Below are 19,981 nucleotides of genomic sequence, written 5' to 3'. Positions count from 1 at the left end.
TAATCTATCTTCCCTTTCTTAATCAATCCTTTAGTTACTTTTTGCTGTCTTTTGAAGACTTCCCAATCTTCTATCCTCCCACTAAGTTTGGCTACCTTATATGTCCTTGTTTTTAGTCGGATACTGTCCTTAATTTCTTTACTTAGCCACGGATGGCTGTCATTTCTTTTGCACCCTTTTTTCCTCAGTGGAATTTTTTTTTTTTGAAAGTTGTAAAATAACTCCTTGAATGAACACCACTGCTCATGTACCGTCTTACCCTTTAATCTATTTTCCCAGTCCACTTTAATCAATTCCGCTCTTATACCATCATAGTCTCCTTTATTCAAGCTCAGTACGCTTGTTTGAGAACCAACCTTCTCACCCTCTAATTGGATATGGAATGTAACCATGTTATGGTCACTCATTCCAAGGGGATCCTTAACTAGGACATTATTAATTAATCCTGGCTCATTACACAGGACCAGGTCCAAGGTTGCTTGCCCCCTTGTAGGATCAGTTACATACTGCTCAAGAAATCCATCCCTCATACACTCAATAAACTCTTCCTCAAGGCTGCCCTGCCCAATTTGATTTGTCCAGTTAATATGATAGTTAAAATCCCCCATAATTATAGCTGTTCCCTTATTACATGCCCTGACTATTTACTGATTAATACTTCTTCCAGCAGAGTTGCAACTATTAGGAGGCCTATATACTACGCCCACTAGTGTTTTTTTCCCCTTATTATTCCTTATCTCTACCCAAACTGTTTCATTATCCTGATCCTTTGTCCCAATATAATTTCTCTGTATTACAGTGATTCCTTCCTTTACTAACACAACCACCCCACCTCCCCTTCCTTCCTGCCTGTCCTTCCTGATTGTTAAATAACCTGGCATATTTAATTCCCAGTCGTTGTCACCCTGCAGCCATGTTTCTGTAATGGCCACAAGATCATACCCATACGTAGTTATTTGTGCCATTAACTCGTCCATTTTGTTACAAATGCTACGTGCATTCAGATAAAGAACTTTCAAATATGTTTTGTGACACTTAGTTCCTGCTTTTTCCTTTTTTAACACTTTACCTTTCACTCCATACCTTCTGTCCCTTCCTGACGCGCTTTCCTCTGTCTCCCTGCTCAGTTTCCCAACCCTCTGCCACAGCTTTGACGCCTTCTAGTTTTTATTTTTTCTGTCGTGCCTAAAGTACACTTTCTTTCCGCTGCTCTACGCTTTTCCCTTTCACTTGTTCTTGAACAATTCAGGCTTGCATCCTTTGTCAGAACTGAAAGATATTATAGATGAACAGGGGATTATCTTGACTTTGTGCAATAGTGTAAAACAGGTGATAGCGAATCAATGTCAGCAAGCACAGGTGTGATGGATGAACGGGACTTGGTCCGAGTTAGGATATGGGCAGCAGAGTTTTGGATGAGCTCAAGTTTATGGAGGGTGGAAGATGGGAGGCCAGCCAGAATAGCATGGTAGTGGGAGTGCTAGAGATAACATCTATCTCACCAAGTACTGGCAGTTGCATTATTGAGCTATTCCTGGTTAGCCCAAGCATTAAACCTGCCTCAGTTTTACTTACCTTCTATGAAGACTCCCACCCAAACTTCTACTGGATTTCAGTGACACCACTGACCCTCCTATATTGCTGCTTTCCTGTACACTTCCTCATGTTAATCTTTGGGACCTGGTTCTGTGAGGATCCCGGAGCCAATTCACATACACAATTAAAAGTCTAAAACAATCACCATTTGGTTCGGATAAGACTTCTGATTCACGAATAGTATCATCTTATCACAGAACTCGCATGAGTCTGCCTGTCCCCTCAAGAAAACTTAAAAGATTCCACAGCACTATTCGAAGCAGAACTGGGGAGTTCTCCCCAGAGTCCTGGACAATATTTATCCCTCAACCAACATCATTAAAACAGATTATCTGGTCATTATCTCATTGCTGTTTGTGAGACCTTGCTGTGCGCAAATTGGCCGTCGCGTTTCCCTACAATACAACAGTGACTACACATCGAGATGTACTTAATTGGCTGTAAAGCACTTTGGGATGTCCTGAGGTCGTGAAAGGCTGTATAAATGCAAGTCTTTCTTTCTGTGAGCAGTAGGTGAAGGTGCATTTCTCACATTGTAGCAATTGAGGTCCAACAGTCATGTCGTTTGGAAATCAGCTACGGTGGGTGGCAGGCTGTTGGAAAGTGGATTAGTGCATGAAACAGAAGCAGCAATAATCGAGGTGAAATAGATGAACAGAAGGAAGGAAATGTACATGGAATGTTGGCTTTGTTCTGGAATTCAAGGAAGGAGCAGCAAAGAAATCAAACTAGTAAATGGTGCACATTTTCTTCATTTCCGGTTTAAGACATTGGCCAAAGAGTGATGTCAAGTTTAAAGTCACAATGCCATCAGGAATTCCTGTTTACTATTCTCAGATGATGTAACAGCAATGGAACTTCCAGTGAAAGGGTCCACTCAGAGTACAACTGAGAGCAGGAAGTAAGTTCTCTAACTGAAATCTGGGAAAACAGCAGACAGCCGATCAACAAACTCTGAGCTATACTTTTTCTTTTTAATCACAGTCAAAGAATGAACGAAAGAACTTGCATTTATATAAAGCCTTTCACGACCTCAGGACGTCCTGAAGCGCTTCACAGCCAATGACATACTTTTGAGGTGTTGTCACTGTTGTAATGTAGGGAAATTACAGCCACCTCCCTTGCTTTCAAATTGAGGCCTGAATGAACCCAGGGCACAACCAGGCTCCCAGTACCTTTAATACTCACCTCGGGCACGTTGCAGGCTTCAGGCCTCCACACCCAATTTTCCAGGAAGCAGGTGCCAAATACCCTTTGGCCATCATAATGTCAGCCTCTCCGTGTCAGTCCAACAAGTTCTCCATTGAATACAAGTGCTTCTTCTGTCTGTGAAACTCTCTCCTAGACAGGTGCCACTGACTGGAACTCTGTTCCTCCTTTTCAGACATTTATCTGCAGAATTAACCATCATTTATTGTACGCACAACAGTCCTATAAACTGATTTATTTTGCTGAGTCATTTTAGGAGGTAGCTGAAGGAATAAAAAGTTATAATCACTGATTTTGTTATCTGCAGGCAAAACTATATTATGCTGTCATTATTTTAATCCATAATGTTTCAATAATCACCAGTTACCTGTTCACGCTAATTGTACCTGTGATGATTCTTTCACATGAAAGTGGCATTCATAGTTCTGCAGTCTCAGATACTTCACACGTGAAACTACGCTATTGGATTTTGTAAGAGCGTGATGTATCTGATCCAATCAACTCGCAGGCTTCCTAACCTTTAGGATAGTCCTTGACTTTGTGCAAGATAGTGTAAAATGGGTGATAGTGAGTCGGCAGCTTGTTTTACATTATCTCACAAAGTCAAGATCTACCCCTTTGATACTTCTTTTAGGGCTATATTGAAATGTCACAAGTAGTAAGAATATAGTGTCCTCCATCATATTTATATTAATTTCTTCCTAATCATTTTACAGTTATTACAAAACTGTGTTTGTAATTCTGATTTTAGAAGATTTCTATCATAGCTTTCTAGGGAGGAGACAAGGAAAACATCAATGCTGCTAACTGTTTATGATAGTCACAACTGTTCCACAAGTAATTGTGCCCATCTGCAGTATCCAAAAGCAACTTCTCCATCACAATATTCAATTAATAGTCAATTCTGAGCTTTTCAGTAATGGATGTGGTGAAGAGACAAACGCTGAAATCTTGGGGCGGAGGGGGTGCAGGGGAGACAAACGCAGAGCAGGCGAAACCCAGCCGGTGGCGATCCTGCTCCTTCTGGCTTCACAAGAATATAACCCAGAAACTTTTCTGGGCCATGTTAGGCGTGGCCAACAGCAGTCCCTTTAAGGACTGCTTGTGAGGCTGCTAGATGCCTGGTACAAGTGGGCGGAACATACAAGGCACACACTCTGCCCATGTGTCCCTGAAAATTGCAATCAGGGTCCTAATTACATCGTAAAATCCCGAATTGCATAACCAAGAGGCCTACCGCCTGAATCAGGCAGGCACTCTCGCGCCAGAGGGAAGACCCTTTAAAAATGGCATTAGTTGGGCAGTAAGTCTATCGGCCCCATTTTGAGGTCATTACCACCCTGTTAATGCCAACTTGGCCGGGTGTAAATAAGCTCTCCATTCCCGAATTTTCCAGCTTGGTGCAGCCTGAAAATGATATCAGAGAGAGAGAGGGAGAGTGAAGGGTCTCAATGCTGAATTCAGTCTGGACCCATTCTGTTTTTAAGTCCCACAGTGCAAACCCAACCTGTCTTTTGCAGATTTCCTAGATCAAGCATTACAAGATTTAATTTTGTACTTCCACCACCAAGGGTTAAAATTTAATTTTGTATAGAAGCGTATTTACTGGTACTAAAAGCAGCTGTGAATTCACCGCGAATCACCTCAGGGAAAGTTCCACCCATCAATCTTTTAATGTCGCTCCAGTGAGTTGCTCTAGAAATGATTACTTGCTTTTATTGCACACCATCTATTATAGTTAACTGGATTGTTCAGAGCTTTACAATTAAAGAATCATTGCTATCAGGAGCTCGAAATTCATATGCTTACGAGGCAGCAGTTAGTTCAGTATTAAGATAATCAATGTGAGAGGCTACTCCTTTGAAGCAACAGTTTTATTGGACTATATCAGTTGTGCAGACTTACAGAATCATAGAATGATACAGCACAGAAGGAGGCCATTCGGTTCATCGTGCCTCTGCCTGCTCTTTGAAAGAGTTATCCAATTAGTTCCACTCGCTTGCTCTTTCCCCATAGCCCTGCTATTTTTCCTTTTCATGTATATATCCAATTGCCTTTTGAAAATGAATATTGAATTTGCTTCCACCACCCTTTCAGGTAGTGTCTTCGAAACCATAGCGGTTTTAAAAAAAAATCTCATCTCGTCTCATCTCCCCCCTGGTTCTTTTGCCAATTATCTTAAATCTGTGTGCTCTGGTTACCGACCCTCCTGCCAGTGGAAATAATTTCTCCCTTTCTATCAAAAACTGTCATAATTTTCAACACTTCTAGTAAATCTCCCCTTAATCTTCTCTGTTCTAAGGAGAACAACCTTTCATCACTACTTGCTTAAAAACTGTTAACTCTTTAACGTCTTCCAGTTCTGACGAAAGGTTTTTGACCTGAAACGTTAACTCTGTTTCTTTCTCCATAGATGCTGCCTGACTTGCTGAGTATTTCCAACATTTTCTGTTTTTCTTTCACCACTGCTTTCTGCTTTCTGTCCCTTAGCTAATTTCGTATCCATGCAGCCACTGCCCCTTTAATCCCATGGGCTTCAATTTTGTTAACAAGTCAATTATGCAGCATCTTATCAAATGTCTTTTGAAGGTCCATATACGCATCAGCTGCACTACCTTCATCAACCCTCTCCGCTATTTCATCGAAGAACTCAATCAATTTTATCAGGCATGATTTGCCTGTAACAAGTCCATGTTGGCTGTCGTTTATTAACTCATGTTCTTTCAAGTGACAATTAATTTTGTCCTGGATTATGGTCTCTAGAAGTTCCCCCACCATCATGCTTTTGGTCACCAATATCTCCTTATGTGGCTCGGTGTCAAATTTTGTCTGCTAACACTCCTATAAAGGGCTTTGGGACGATTTACTACATTAAAGGCGCTATATAAATGCAAGTTGTTGTTAGGCTGACTGATTGGAAGTTATCCTTCTCCCCTTTTTTGAACAGGGGAGTACATTTGTATCCTTCCAGTCCTCTGGCAACACTCCCATTTCCAAGGTAGATTGAAATATTGTGGAATGACTGTCCCCTAATTCCATACCTTCGATAGTAAACATGGTACTGCTCCTTCAAACCAAACACAATAAATTTACATTAGTCGTCAGAGTGTTCTGGTCACAGATTTATCACACTGCACCATACATATGTGTATGGAAGCACTTGTCTGATTTATCAAAACAACCGCTAATACCATAGAGGATAACGGTTTGGCCTTTTTCGCAGAATGCAACTCTGGTCAAATTCAACCAAAGTCTTCTGTGCCAAAGGAAAGTTTTGAAACATTGAACTTTAAACTAGCCAGTGACTTATTTTCCACTCTGACCGAACTGCAGCTTCGTATTGCTCGCACAGGCCCATGGAGAGGGTTTGTTTGCATTTTCTGGTTTGCCATGACGTAGACAGTGCTGCTTCCTTCCTGCTTCTTGCAAGGTTGTAGCAGAGATAAGGAAACAGCAGAAAGCAGCCACAGCTTGTTTTGTAAGAACAAAAGTCCGTGAAGGCTTTTCCGAGAAGGTTGGTGGGATTCCTATGAAAGGGTTTGTTTTGGAAAGACATCCTGACATCAGTTGACGGGCAAGACAACTCTCACTGCATGGCACAAGAAAAAAAAATCTATTATTATTTTCATCGCTCTGGCTGTGTTCATTAAACTTGGAGCAAGCTCTTGCCAAACAGTAATCTTTAGACTCCTGTCATATTTCATTTTACTGCTGATTTACAAGAAATGAAAGTAAACCATCAGATGTGGCATGACACATTGCCATTTTTTAGCCTCAAAATTTGCTTTAAATGACAGAATCATTTTTTTTTCCAGAACAGAGCATCTTCTCTTCAGAAGAAACGTTTGAATGCAGAAACACGATCCAGGACAGAAACGCACTGCTCTCTCCTCCGAAGTCTCATAATCCTTTTTGTTGTTTTGGGGAATCTCCAATTTCTTTGGAACTTGTTCCTGCCCCCACCCAGCTATGAACTGAAATGTTTTCAATTTGATGGGAACTGATACCCTTTAATGAGAAGGACCTTTCCTTGCATTCACTCCAGCATCAAGTGGACCACCTCATCTGTTGCTAAGGCACAAGGAATGCACTGCTATGGCGACAGCAGTCGGACAAAATGAGCTTGTATTTGAGTTTGCCAGTAATGACATGGAAGATGCACAGGAGGTAAGATGGTCTCTCCACGCATAGATAGTAAAAGCTGCCTGCAGAACACTTTGAGCAGCAATAAAATATTTTCTTTGGTGAATGATAAATTAATTTCAGTTCCATATAACTTTATCTTGTGCTCGTTGTTAGAAATTTACAGGAAAGGACAGCGCAGGAGCTGAGCTACTGACTCCAGGCAGAAGGTTAATGTACATGGTGATTAAGAATGAAACGGGTCAATTCGCTGTTAACCAGTCAGTTTGTGTAGGCAGAATATTGAGTCTTGAAATATCAATGATTATCCATGGTCCCTATCCCTTGAATTGAATCACATTTAATTTTACTTCAGCATATTGAAGTCAAATCTCAACTTTATGTAAATAATATTGATCCAGATGTCATTTCTTGTACTGTTCTGATGCAGTCTCCCACTCAGACTTTCTGCATTTGCTACATGTACAGCATGAGCCTGTGTTTCTAAGCCTGGCCTAGCATCAATGTTGTGGTGGGCTTCCCTAACTGTGACCCCAGTACTGGTTTGTCAGTCTCCTCTTCTCCTCAGACTTCAGGGAACCACGCATAGCAGTCAGCGCTATTCCTATGCCACTAGGTTCATCTGTTTGATTTTAACGGTCCCAGTAGCATAGGGAACAACACACTAAATCTATCAATGTATGCCACATAATAAAAGTGACAGGTAGAGATTAGCTCCTGCACAGCACAAGACAGACCTTGTTGGAAGAGCAGGGCTAGATCACCTGGAACGAAGACTGTGACTCCATTAGATATTTTTAATGATATTAGAACTGACATGTATATACTGTATTTGCTTGCCCCTTTGCGGGTACTATCAAAATCTATTACTGGTACCTCACAGTTCTATAATGCTGGAAAAAGGCTAGAAAATATGAAATATACATCGAGAAACAACTTCCAAGAGGACCGATAAATGCATATAAAGTATGTTTGCATTATAGCTTGTTTTGTGTTAATATAATTATGATTGAGAAGATGATCCCAATACGACATATATGGCAAGGAATGATGGGATATCTTTGGCTTTAGCATAATTTATATGTGAGTACATGACATCCTAAAAAATTGATAGTGAAAACTGTTTTATTGCTAAAACTGTTATATAGACGACATTTCTATATGTTGTGGCATATTAGCTTCATAATCTGAAACACTAGAAAGTCAGGTTTTAAACAGCAATGATTATTATGATTTTAGAAAAACGGTAAAAGCATAATTTCTTGTAAGCATGTCAGATTGCAATTGCTCCATGCAGTGAGTTATGATTAGTTCTATCTTCCGACAAAATACACCATCGCAACATATCTAGAATTCTGTGGTGGTCCGCTGCCCCTGTTTTTGAGTTTTGGTTTGATAATGCAGTTCATATCATGTTTAATGGAAATGAATCTAGTTTAAGTGTGATTGCAAACATCTTTGGTTTCTGAGCTATGTTTTAATGTGTTTCTTTTCAGCTCCCTTGGAGATTGAGGGGGATAATTTACTAAAATTGGCTAAAGGACTGCTCCAGGACAAGAATTAGAATTGCTTTATGCTAAACCTACTGTTAATACTGTCCTGTATTATCATAAAATCTTACAGCGCAGAACGAGGTCATTTGGTCCATCGTACCTCTGCCAGCTCTTTGAAAGAGCTATCCGATTGGTTAATATGGAGGTAAAAGAGAGGGTTGATGAAGGTAGTGCAGTAGATGTATATGTGGACTTTCAAAAGGCATTTGATAAAGTACCACATAACAGACTTATTCGGAAAAAGGAAGCACGTGGGATTAAAGGGACGGTGGTAACTTGGGTATGTGATTGACTAAAGAATAGAAGGCAGAGAGTAGCTTCTCTTGTTCTATATAAATGAACCGGACTTGGGAATACGAAGTACAATTTTGAAGTTCGCTGATGATACAAAACTTGGCAATGTAGTAAGTAGTTAGCAGGATAGTAGCAAATTTCAGGAGGACATAAACAGACTGGTGAAATAGGCAGACACGTGGCAGATGCAATTTAATGTGGATAAGTGTGAAGTGATGCACTTTGGGAGAATAACATGGAGAGGCAGTATAATCTAAAGGGTTCGATTATGAGGTTGGGTGCAAGAGCAGAGGGACTCGGGGGTGCATATTCACAAATTTTTGTCGCTGGCAGGGAAGGTTAATAAGGCAGTTAAGAAAGCATTTGGGATACTTGGTTTTGTAAATAGGGGCACTGAATACAAAACAAGGAAGCCATGCTAAACCATTACAAATCTTGGTTAGGCCTCAGCTTGAGTATTGTGTACAACTCTGGGCACCACACTTCAGGAAGGATGTCACGGCTTTGGAGAGAATACAGAGGAGGTTTACAAGGATGATACCAAGGATGAGGAGACACAGTTATGTGGAGAGCTTGGAGAAACTGGTATTGTTCTTCTTATGGCAGTGAAAGTTAAGAGGAGACCTAATAGAGGTATTCAGAATCATGAGGGGTTTTGATAGAGCAAGTAGGGAGAAGTTGTTTCCTCTGGCAAGTGGATCGGTAACCAGAGATCACAGATTTAAAATAATTGGCAAAAGAACCAGAGGGGACATGAGAGATTTTTTCACACAAGAGGTTAAGATCTGGAATGCATTACCTGAAAGAGTGGTGGAAGCAAATTCCAAAGGAACTTTCAAAAGGCAATTGGACATCGACTTGAACATACAAACATACGAATTAAGAGCAGAAGTAGGCCATTCGGCCCCTCGAGCCTGCTCTGCCATTTGATAAGAACATCGCTCATCTGATTGTGACCTCAACCCTACTTTCCCGTCTACCTACTATAACCTTTGACTCCCTTGTTAATCAGGAATCTATCTAACTCAGCCTTAAAAATATTCATTGACCCTGCCTCCACTGCTCTCAGGGGAAGGGAGTTCCACAGACTCATGACCTTCTGAGAGAAAAAATTTCTCCTCATCTCCGTCTTAAATGGGAGACCCCTTATTTTTAAACAGTGTCCCCTAGTTCTAGTCTCTCCCACAAGGAGAAACATCCTCTCAGCATCTACCCCGTCTAGTCCCCTCAGGATCTTATATGTTTCAATAAAATCACCTCTCATTCTTCTGAACTCCAATGTAAACAAGCCCAACTTGTCTAAACTTTCCTCATAAGATAACCCCCTCATCCCAGGAATCAGTTGAGTGAACCTTCTCTGAACCGCCTCCAAAGCAATTATGTCCTTTCTCAAGTAAGGAGACCAAAACTGCACACAGTATTCTAGATGTAGTCTCCCCAATGCCTTGTACAACAGTAGCAAAACATCTCTACTTTCATATTCCATTCCCCTTACAATAAATGACAACAGTCCATTTGCCTTCCGAATCACTTGCTGTACCTGCATACTAACTTTTTATGATTCATGAACTAGGACACCCAGATCCCTCTGTACCTCAGAGTTCTGTAATCTCTCTTCATTTAAACAATATACTGCTTTTCTATTCCTCCTGCTAAAGTGGACAAGTTCACATTTTCCCACATTATACTCCATCCGCCAAATTTTTGCCCACTCACTTAACCTATCTATATCCCTTTGCAGACTCCTTATGTCCTCTTCACAACTTACTTTCCAGCTTCCTTTGTGTCATCAGCAAATTTAGCAACCAGACATTCGGTCCCTTCATCCAAGTCATTGATATAGATTGTAAATAGTTGAGGTCCAAGCACTGATCCCTGTGGCACTCCACTCGTTACATCTTGCCAACCTGAAAATGACCCATTTATGTCTACTCTCTGTTTCCTGTTAGCTAACCAAGAGGACTAATTTGTCGGGTTACGGGGAAAAAGCTGGGGTGTGGGACTAAATTGGACAGCTTTTTCAAAGAGCCTGCACAGGCGTGAATGGCCTCCTTCTGTGCTGTAAGATTCTATTCTATGATTCTATGAAAGTTACTATTGAATCTGCTTCCACCACCCTTTCAGGCAGTGCATTCCAGATCATAACAACTCACTGCGTAAAAAAGTGTCTTGTCATCACCCTTCTGGTTCTTTTACCAATTGTCTTAAATCTGTGTCCTCTGGTTAATGGGTGGATTTATGTATCTTGAAAAAAAGATTAAAATGTTTGGTTTAATATCATGTGACTGTCCTCATGATTGGTGCAGCCATTTTCTGTGCGATTGCAGAAAGCTTCCAGCACCATCTGCTCTGGCTGTGACCTGTGTACTGTACCTAGCTGCTCTCAGCCAGTGGGAAGTGACGGAGACCAGATCAGCTGCAGATCTATTTTCATGCATTTAACGCAGATGTTTTGAATAGTCATTATTAAAGAGGTGCTGTCTTGATTTGAAAGGTCGTTTGGTAAACTTTTCGTGTTTGTTTGCCAGCACAGTGCCTTCAGCTGTCTAGGCCCTAAGCTTGGGAATTGCTTCCCTAAACCTCTTTGCCCCTCTCTCCTCCTTTTAAGACCCTCCTTCAAACCTACCTCTTTGAACAAGCTTTTGGTCACCTGTCCTAATGCCTCTTTCTTTGGCTTGTTGTCAGTTTTTTTCCGATTACGCTCCTGTGAAGTGCCTTTGGATGTTATACTACGTTAAAGACTCTATATAAATGCAGATTGTTGTTATATATGCAAAATCCTATTCTCGTGAAATTTATCTACATACTGAGTTCATGGAAGTAGTTATTTGTTAAAATACAACATACAGAATCTATTTTATTCTGTGCACATCAATGTATTTGTGATTGATATTTATCATTGGTAGTTAGAGGGGAGGGATGCATACATAAACATAAGTATATAAAATTGCAATGACCGGACAGGACAAACTGCAGCCAATGAGACATCAACTATCAGATATACATGAAGAAAACTGAGCAAAGTTGGGAAAGAGCGGGGAAATGGGACGAACTGGATTGCTCTTACAAAAAGTTGGCATGGGCTCGATGGGTCGAATGGCCTCCTCCTGTGCTGTAACTATTCTATGATTCTATGACTGCCCCTTTAAATAGAGCTCCTCCAGCTGACAGCCTGTGATGCGGGTGCGCAGTCCGCCCGCTGCGCAGGTTTCAGACTCCAAACCCGGAGGCCACGTTAAGTGGCTCCAATTTACCCGCGATCGCCTGGGGAACGGAGAGATTTTATTGGGCGGGTTACCCATGCACCCAATCGCCCCCCTGCTGCCTTCCTGCCTCTCCCCTAATATCAGGGCCTTGATCACTATCTTGTAATCCTTTACTGAAAAGTGCACTTTCATTTCAGATTTAAAATTCTCAATCTCATGTTTAAATCCCATTGTGGCCTTACCTCTTCCTATCTCTGTAACCTCCTTCATCCCCACTATCCTCCACCCGCTAGATTCTCTGTCCTCTGACTTGTGCATGCTCCACTCACCCAACGGTTGACGGCCGTGCATTCAGCCATCTGGAATTGTCTTCCTAAATCGCTCTGCCTTTTTGGCTCCCCCTCCTCCTTTAACACCCTCCTTAAAATCCACCTCCTTGGCCAAATTTTGGTCACCCTTTCTGATATCGCTTTACTTAGCTCGGCATCAATTTTTTAAATTACGCCTCTGTGCTTTGGAATGTTTTTTCTACATTAAAGGTGCTATATAGATGCAAGTTGTTGTTGTTTAAAGGGATCAGGATAGGGTTCAGCTGTGAGGTCCTCCATGGTTCAATAGCTCGGTGATACTCCATACTTAGAAGCAGGCATGAAGAAGAGATGGCCGGTCGCCAATGCACCTGGAACCATACCTCAACAGGAATCACTAACGTCTCTGTGTTAGAGAAAGAAAGAACTTGCATTTATATAGCACCTTTCATGACCTCAGGACATCCCAAAGTGTTTAACAGCCAATGAAATACTTCTGAAGTGTGGTCATTGTTGTAATGTAGGGAAATGATTCAATCTATACAGTTTAGAAAGATTGGAGCAAATGTTATTTATTGAACAAAAACTTTATTTAGTGTTTTGTGTACTTGTTTGTGTATTTAAAGAAAGAACTTGCATTTATATAGCACCTTTCATGATCTTAGGATATCCCAAAGAGCTTTACAGGCGATGAATTATTTTTGGACTGTAGTCACTGTTGTAACGTAGGAAATGCGGCAGCCAATTTGCACACAGCAAGGTCCCACAAACAGCAATGAGATAAATGACCAGACCATTTGTTTTAGTGATGTTAGTTGAGGGATAAATATCGGCAAAGACTCGGGAGAGAGCTCTAGACCTTTCTAGATGTAGAGAAGATGGGCTCGATTTTTGGACGTCCAAGCCAGCAGGTTCGTGGTGGGGGGGGTTCCGAAAATCGGGGATTCCCAGGGCGTGTCCGGAGCCCGGCTCCAACCCGCCCACTTCCAGGTTCCCCAGTGCGCAGCCCCCGCATGTGGGACTCCCGCTGGAAATTAAAGCCGGCGGGATCCCACTTAAGGCAATTACTTTGATAGTTCAGGTCATTAGCAGACCTGATTTGTAGGATATTTTAGGAGGAGTGGGATTTTCAACTAAACTGAGAGTGTTTCCCGTACTGGGGGAAACACTACCAGTGAAATGGACACGTTGCAGCCATCAGCCTGTGGCAGTTACAAAGGTCCATTTGACAGGTTGTGGGGGGGGGAGACCCTCGCTCATTGCAGGAGGCCACTCTTTCACTTTGGACAAAGTTTGGCCTCCTCCACCCTCCTCCTGACAGTCAAATTCACCAACTTGCACACTTACCCCGGGATCCAGACACATTTACCTACCTTGCGGATCCCCTCAAACGTATATCTTCCGGATGGGGGCCGCCATAGCTGCAGTCATGACTTCCTCGGAGGACGAACAGCATCACCAGCCTCGCCGGCCACGCCGTCCACCTCTGACACGTGGAGCTCCACATCACAGTGCTGTGACACATCCACCTGCGCAGCAGGAGGGAGGACAACCACAGAGAGAGATGCGTCGCAGAGGGCACTATCCTCGCCACAGGGTCTACAGACCGAGGCTCAGCTTCCTGGACCTCTCTAAGCAGCAGTGCACACGGAGACTCAGAGTCACTCGACATGTAGTCGTAGACGTCTGCAGCCTCCTTCATGCCGAGCTGCTCCCGGCTGGCCCGAGCACCATCTTCTTACCTGTCACTGTCAAAGTCACCACTGCCCTCAACGACTTCTCCTCCGCATCCTTTCAGTGTGCCACCGGGGACATCGCCGACGTCTCTGTCGTCTGCACAAAACAGCCCTGCAAATACACCTACACCCACTCTGCAGTGACACAATGGGTGGCATCAGTTGTGGGTCTTCATGGTGATCCTCAGGAAAGGGCATTATTACGCAAACCAGACAAGACTTTCAAAGACGTGGCACTGGTGATAACAATTTTTAATGATTTTTTACAAAACAAAGGAAAATAATCAAAAACATGACATTTCGTCTTACACCCTTGTGCATCCCCTTTGTGCTCACAAAACCTTTGCCTTACGTTTACTGGAACCCCTACGTGGTGCTACCCCTGTGGCTTCAGCAGAGGTAGCGGCAGGTTGCCCTTGTCCATGCCCTGACCGATGAGATGCTTTGCGCGGATGCCCTCTGGGTTTCGGTGCCCGTGAGGGCCCCTCCAAAGACAGCTCCACCTGCACCTGTCCGGGGGCAGACTCGGCCACCTGGAGAGGGGGCAGCATTGCGGGTACTGGTTGAGGGGGGGGGCAACAGGTGAGACTTGGGGGCACTTTGAGTGGCGTCCCCACTTCCATGTCCCCTTTCATCCCTCTCCTGGCCCAGGCCCACATCACTCCTTCCGCCCTGCTGGACGACAGTTTGGAAGACTTGTGTGAAGCCTTGGAAGGCCAGTTGTAAGGTATCTGTCAGCCTGTTTAAGACGGCAGAATGTTGCTCACCCTGAATCCGAACGGCCATTGTCAGGGCCTGAACGGACTCATTGTTGAGCTGTGCTTGAAGCTCGATGGAGGCTTGCCTTTCCTCCATCGCAGACATTCCCGCAACTACCCGCGACACTATCTCAGAGATGCCTTCATGTCCCTATGACAGTATTCCACTCATGCAGCAGTTGGACTCCTCCATCCTCTGCGCGATTGTGGAGAGTGTGCGTGGCAACTGTTCCAGTACCTCAGCAATGTGCTGCTGCCCCTCGATGACTCTCCTTTTCACGGCTGGCCCCAGGGTTCAGCATCTGGGTCCAGCTGAGCAGAGCCTGGAGAAGAGTGCTCCCACCGACGCGGACCCTCCACGGCTGCCACTGCCATCAGGGTCTGCTCGTGCTCGTGTGCGGTGACTCACCATGTGCAAGCCCAACTAAATGAGGACGAGGACCCACCGAGGTGTGTGTATCTGCGCTGGTGGATGGATGGCTCAGATGTGATGATGGACCCTCAGAAGCCGGCAGGTCCTCTGAGGAATCGCCCTCCACCATCACGGCGGTCGCAGATGGCCCTGCAAAAGAACAGAAAGCAAATTAAGCATGTGGACAGATGTTGAGGTGCTGCAGATGCCAAGTGATGCTAAGATCATTCGCTATCATGAGTGCTGAGTGTTAGATTTCTGTCACCAGCCGCTTGAGCGTTCCCAGTCTCGGCGCCCGCCACAGACAGGCACTCCAGCGTCCGGCTTATTTCGAGTGCCTGCTGCTCCGCATCTGTTAAGGCCACCTGATGTAGCATGCCCCTCCGGTCCTTGCCCTCTCCCGGGCATTCTGGCATCTCTTCTCCTATCAAAGCAAAACAGAGAGACGTGATTGAGTGATGGTTGCATGGTGACCCGCTGCATGCATTGGTGTGGGTGGGGGAGATGCATGGGAGGGTGCGTGTGAGACATAGCCATGAGATTGTATGAGGATTGGGTTGCGTGGTAGTGTTCGAATGGGTACTGGAGCGGTGAGTACGTGCAGGCAAGGTGAGGATGATGGTTGAGTGGATGTGAGGAGTGATGCGAGAGCGTTGTGGTGACAGTGCAGAAGGAGTCGTATGGTGGTGGAGGTGAAAGACGGAGTTTTTATTTTATTCGTTCACGGGATGTGGGCGTCGCTGGCAAGGCCAGCATTTATTGCCCATCCCTAATTGCCCTCGAGAAGGTGGTGGTGAGCCGCCTTCTTGAACCGCTGCAGTCCGTGTGGTGACGGTTCTCCCACAGTGCTGAGAATGCGTAAGTATGCTCACTTTGGCTGACCTGGTTAGGTCATTAAATCTCTTCCTGCACTGCACCCAGGTTCTGGACACATTGCCACTGCTGGTGACCTCCTCGGCCACCTCCAGCCAGGCCATCTTGGTGGTGGAGGGAGGACATTTCCTCCCATCTGATGGGAAAAAAATTTCCCTCCCCCTCCTCACCCCATCGAGTAGCACCTGGAGTGAGGAGTCAGAGAACCTTGGAGCAGCCTTGCCTCTGGCCTGCTCCATGCTCCTAAATTGGTTCTTTGCTGCAGGAGGAGCATTGGAGGACTGCCCCTTTGAATTTTTTTTAAAATTTGTTCATGGGATGTGGGCGTCGCTGGCGAGGCCAGCATTTATTGCCCTTCCCTAATTGCCCTTGAGAAGGTTGTGGTGAGCCACCTTCTTGAACCGCTGCAGTCCGTGTGGTGAAGGTTCTCCCACAGTGCTGTTAGGAAGGGAGTTCCAGGATTTTGACCCAGCGATGATGAAGGAACGGCAATATATTTCCAAGTCGGGATGGTGTGTGACTTGGAGGGGAACATGCAGGTGGTGTTGTTCCCATGTGCCTGCTGCTCTTGTCCTTCTAGGTGGTAGAGGTCGCGGGTTTGGGAGGTGCTGTCGAAAACAGTGAGCCCACTGCGCAGGTCTAGAACGGGAAACCCGGAAGCCAAGGTAAGTGCCTTCAATTTGGCTGCGATCGTGTGCAGAGCACCCCGAATTCACTGGGCGCGTTACCCACACGCCCAGTCGACCCCCCGCTGCCAACCCGCCTCCCTCCTAATATCGAGCCCGATGTTTCCACTTGTGGGAGAGACCAAACCTAGATACCATAAACACAAAATAGTCACTAATAAATCCAATAGGGAATTCAGGAGAAACGTCTTTACCCAGAGGATGGTTAGAATGTGGAACTCATTACCACAAGGAGTAGTTGAGGTGAATAGCATCGATATATTAAGGGGAAGCTAGATAAACACATGAGGGAGAAAGGAATAGAAATTTTTTGCTGATCGAGTTAGTTGAAAAGGGGTGGGAGGAGGCCCGTGTGGAGCATAAATGTGACCATGGACCATTTGGGCTGAATGGCCTTTTTCTGTGCTGTACATTCTAAGTAATTCTATGTAACTCCCCTGCTTTTCTTCAAAATAGGACCATGGGATTTTTTACATCCACCTGAGAGTGCAGACAGGGCCTCGGTTTAACCCCTCTTTTCCAAAAGGTGGCACCTCCGACAGTGCAGCACTCCCTCAGTACTGCACTGGAGTGTCAGCCTAGATTCTGTGTTCAAGTCTCTGGAGTGGCACTTGAACCCACAATCTTCTGACTCAGAGGTTGTATTGTGAAACTGGCCAGATTGCTATAGCTTCTCAATGGCTAAAAATACACTATTTATAAAGACCGAGCAGTAGGACAGTGATTGAGAGAGAACATTGCAGCTTCCTCATAAATGAAGTATCTTGCAAAAAAAAATGGGAGTGGGTTGCACATTGGGTAAGCAGTGAAATGATTGTTTTAATAAGAAGCTTCAAAACCACTGCTGATTTTGAGGTAACCTGGTACAGCATTTCTACAGCTGTAGGATGGGATATTCCTTTAATAACTGCACTAAGAATAGCGAAATTGTTAGCCTATTAGTCATTGAGAGCACAATGGTTCTTCACACTGACCGATCATGATACTCTGTGTTAAAGTTAAATTTTAACTCTTAACTACTGCCAATGAGTACAGTAGCGGTCAGTTAATGGACACACTCTGAATGGGATAAATCAGCTGAAAGAAACATTTACTCTGGCACAGATTAATCATTTAGTGCGGCAAACCTGCTGCTTTATAGAAACACTTCGAACTGGGGCTCCTGATTCACAGACGGTCACTGTCAGTCATTAGCAAACAGAAGTACGGCCAAACCCTCCCGCCTGCTGCCACAACTTGCAAGAAAATAGAACTTATGCACAACAGAAATGCCCAAGGAGGAAGGGAGTGAGTGATAAGGACCGCACATTTCTCATCATACTAAAAGAGAAGTTGGAATGGGCTTTGTTTCCGGCTCAACTCATGGTTGTAAATATTGAGTGAAAAAGCTTTTCTAACTGGGCACAGATGGAGATGTTGAATAGGGTCAGCCTTCTCATTTCCAAGCCTTGTATGGAAATATTAACCATTTTGCATAAAGATCATTGACTCTTACAGGTCCTGCCTGACTCTTCATTTTTAGTTTGGTGTGCCTAGAACTTGGCACGAACTGGGCGCAGGGAACTATTCCTATGCCAGAACAGGTAGGCCCGAAGCAGACCCAATATTGGGCCTCGGGCCTCATTGGAATGAGACCAGTGAGCTACAGGCACCTGCTGGGCGTCCCCAGGTAGTTCACCGGCAAATTGGCATCGGATTCTGGGCTGCTGCGTGTTTGCAGGAGCCCTCGGGTAGATCCTGGGAAGGGAAGAAGGTGATCGGGAGATGGGGGCAGGGGGGGGGAAGCGATCACAAGGAAGGAAGGGCTATTGGGAGGGAGGGGCACGATCGGTAGGGGGAGAAAGGATCGGGAGGGGGTAGGCAATCAAGAGAGAGCGGTACAATCGAGAGGGGCCCAAGCGGGGTCTGGCAATGGATTTAGGCACTGTAGTGGAGCCGGGAAAACTGCTGCTCCTCCTGGCTCCACGTTCAGGTAAGTATTTTTTAACAAACTTAACTTTTTGGTGGTGGCCGCACATCAACCACATTTTCCTGAACACAGCCAGCCCAGCAACAGTTGTGTTCAGGGCAGGCCAACTTTTCAAAGAGGGCCTCAAACTGGCATCGGCCCTTTATTTGCATATGTAAAGGGACTAAAACTTGTTTTAGGCACAGGCCTGTTCGCCTCTTTTCTTGCCTTTACCAATATGGGGGGGGGGGGCACACTTCAGGCACGGAATGTTCATGCGCAAACTGCCCACTATATTAGATGCTTTGGAGCCCCTGTAACATCTCCAAAACAGGCGTGGCGTCAACCAATTTCTAAGCGATAGTTTTCCTTTTCTTGTGGAAGTACTACATAGTTGCAATGGCATAAATCATCAGTGCATCATTTGAAAATAACTGCCTGGATAACTTAATGGGCCGGAAATTGCTCGTAAAATATTGGTGAGCCTAACAGTGCATTATTAATGTGCAAATTGAAGAGCAAGTTCCGGCGACCGCACGTGCAAAGTCAAACACGGAAGTCTGGAACTTGATCTTCCTGATTCACCAGTGATCTGAAAGCTTTATGTTAAAAGGACCTCGCTGGCTGCAATCAATGGACCAGTGCCAACTTGCTCTTCTGCCCTGCTGGAAACTAACTAATCTCGCTACAAAAAGGGTACACTGAGTTTTTTTAGGTCTAATCTAACTATTAACAGCATGGTAAGTATTAATGACTGCCAAACAACCTCTCTGGCACTGAAAATTAACTTTTAAAAATGTGGAGTCTCATTCCTCCTGATTTTAATCGTTTTTTGGACATTTAAAAAAACATTTTTAAAAAACTAAAAACAAGTTTTAATTTTTTTTTAACTTTTTCTTTCTCTCTTTTATCTCAATCTTTTAATCTCTTTATTTCACTTTCTCTCTCATTTTGTAGCACATTTACTAACCTTATCGGGCACTTCCTGGTTTTTAGTTTGCACGGTTTGTCAATGAGTTTCACTTCCTGGTTCTCACAGTGTGGCTTGCTTTAAGCTGATTGGTTGAGGGGTCAGAGAGACCCTTTCCCCATTCACACAGTACGGGAAAGAACGCTGCTGTTTTTCGGAGACGCAGTCCAAGGAAGTTGCCACCAAAAAAACTTAATGGGTGAATTTAAACCTCATGAGCGGTAAGCACTGCTGGTTTGCCGCTCAGAGCAATTTATGGGCCATGTGAACTCTGTTGAAGCAAACATAA

General features: G+C 44.2%; 1 protein-coding gene across 7 annotated transcripts in view; it reads left to right on the top strand.

Moving 5' to 3' along the window:
- LOC137323057 (ETS-related transcription factor Elf-1-like) overlaps window positions 1-19,981 on the top strand; it is a 149,387-nt gene that overhangs the window by 45,618 nt on the left and 83,788 nt on the right. For 5 of the 7 annotated variants that reach the window (XM_067986447.1, XM_067986452.1, XM_067986445.1 and 2 more), the window contains one exon: window positions 6,621-6,972. In XM_067986447.1, coding sequence (XP_067842548.1) covers window positions 6,901-6,972 — 72 coding nt within the window. In that variant the 5' untranslated portion in view covers window positions 6,621-6,900. Of the gene's footprint in view, window positions 1-6,224; window positions 6,320-6,463; window positions 6,481-6,620; window positions 6,973-19,981 lie in introns of those variants that run through there. The other 2 variants (XM_067986448.1, XM_067986450.1) reach the window with 2 other exon arrangements.

This window comes from Heptranchias perlo, chromosome 6 (assembly GCF_035084215.1).
Source record: "Heptranchias perlo isolate sHepPer1 chromosome 6, sHepPer1.hap1, whole genome shotgun sequence".
Taxonomy (NCBI): Eukaryota; Metazoa; Chordata; class Chondrichthyes; order Hexanchiformes; family Hexanchidae; genus Heptranchias; species Heptranchias perlo.
Note: the sequence above shows the minus strand (reverse complement) of the source record. Positions and strands in the feature narration are given on the sequence as shown.